General features: G+C 31.0%; 1 protein-coding gene across 1 annotated transcript; it reads left to right on the top strand.

Moving 5' to 3' along the window:
* The first annotated feature begins 522 nt into the window (after positions 1-522).
* Positions 523-957, top strand: LOC105436244. The gene has a single exon (XM_011661425.1). It carries the CDS (start codon positions 523-525, stop codon positions 955-957), a length of 435 nt encoding a protein of 144 aa, XP_011659727.1.
* Positions 958-1,640: the final 683 nt, after the last annotated feature.

The raw sequence follows: 1,640 nt of genomic DNA, 5'->3' as shown, positions 1-1,640 counted from the left end.
AACCAATAATTTCATATTACCTAGAAGAAAAAAACGAAGATGGTTATGAAAATGAAAGAAGAAAGAGAGATTTGAATAAGAGAAAACTAAAGTGGAGATGGTTTTAAAGAAGGAGCAAAGAGGGTATTAAAGTAAATTCAGTAAAACCCACCAAAAAGAAGTTGAAGGTTCTCTCTATATAAACCAAGCAACCATGTTGCCCATCTCCCATAATAATATCTCCACTTTTTCTCACCAACAAAACACACACACACTTCATCCTCCTCCTCCAAATTGATTGAACAAAAAGAAAAAGAAAAAACCAAAACCATGGATCAAAATGGAGTAGTTCAATTCCAACAGTACCAAAAGACAAGCATAGGCGATCAAAAGAAGACGAAACCCACCTCTCATCAAACACTAAAGAAGGTAACAAAATTACTTTTTTCAATCTCTCTCTTCTCCTTCTTCATCACAAACCTTCCATTTCACTTCCATGTCATCTCTTCCCATTTCTTCAACCAACCAATTGACAAAAACTCCATGTTCCTCCTTTGTAACGCTCTCCTCGTTTTCCTTGCAAATTACTCCGGTCTCTTCAAATCCCTCTCTTCTTCTTCTTCTTCTTCCCCCAAACATCTCGACACCAATTTCCGATTCTTCGACTTCGGCCTCGACCTTCTTCAGAAACCCTCATCCATTCACTCTGAAACTCCAGAAGAAAAGAAGGATGACGCACTACAAAACCCACCAAATCTTGAACAACAACAACAACAAGCTGAAGTGTTAGGGGAGACTCTTTTTGGAAGTGAAACGGGGGAACTTGTAGAGATGATTCAAGAAGAAGAAGAAGAAGATGAAGAGAATTGTGGAGTGATGAGTGATGAAGAACTGAATAGAAAGTTTGATGAATTCATCAAAAGAATGAAGGAAGAAATCATCCTAGATGATGCTCCAAGAACTCTAGTCGTTGTTTGATTATTTATTATTATTATTGTCACTACTTAGTCTTAGGCTAAATTACAAAAACAAAAACAAAATTAAAATATTTTAAATAAACTTTCTTATTTGTTTTTAAAATATTTTTATTTTTTAAAAAGTTCTGCTCATTTACTTTTGATCTTAGACTGTGACGTTGAAGTTCCAAGTCATTGCTACATTGTTTCAAGTACCCATCTTCGTCTAATATTTTGATGAGTTTTTATTCTAATGATGGATTTGAAATATTTCAGAAAGGTCAAGGTAATTACAACTTTTGAAAAAATAAAGATATATTTTTAACAAACGATAAAGTTTAAAAGAATTATTTTATTTGTAATTTAGCCTTGATTTTATTAAAATTACAATGTTAAAAGAGAAAACAAAATAATGATATATGAAATATATGTTTTATCTTCTTATTCATGGTGTAGCGCATTTCGTGTTCAAGATTTTGTAAATACAATTGTTATTATTTACAACTTCATACATAAACATACAAAAAAATGTAAAAAGAAAGATGAACCAATTGAATTTGTAATCTGTATCAAAATATTTATAATTGATTTACATTATCCGATAACGTTAGTATAAATTGTTATGTTTGAAGATATTTACCTAGATAAAATTAATATATTATTTAATATTAAAAAGAGAATTGTGTTACAAAGAAAGGGCACTTT

Source organism: Cucumis sativus, chromosome 7 (genome assembly GCF_000004075.3).
Source record: "Cucumis sativus cultivar 9930 chromosome 7, Cucumber_9930_V3, whole genome shotgun sequence".
Taxonomy (NCBI): Eukaryota; Viridiplantae; Streptophyta; class Magnoliopsida; order Cucurbitales; family Cucurbitaceae; genus Cucumis; species Cucumis sativus.
Note: the sequence above shows the minus strand (reverse complement) of the source record. Positions and strands in the feature narration are given on the sequence as shown.

Bases quoted from the DNA above. Each gene is read 5' to 3' on its own strand.
- LOC105436244 (XM_011661425.1), top strand. From the start codon at position 523: ATGTTCCTCCTTTGTAACGCTCTCCTCGTTTTCCTTGCAAATTACTCC.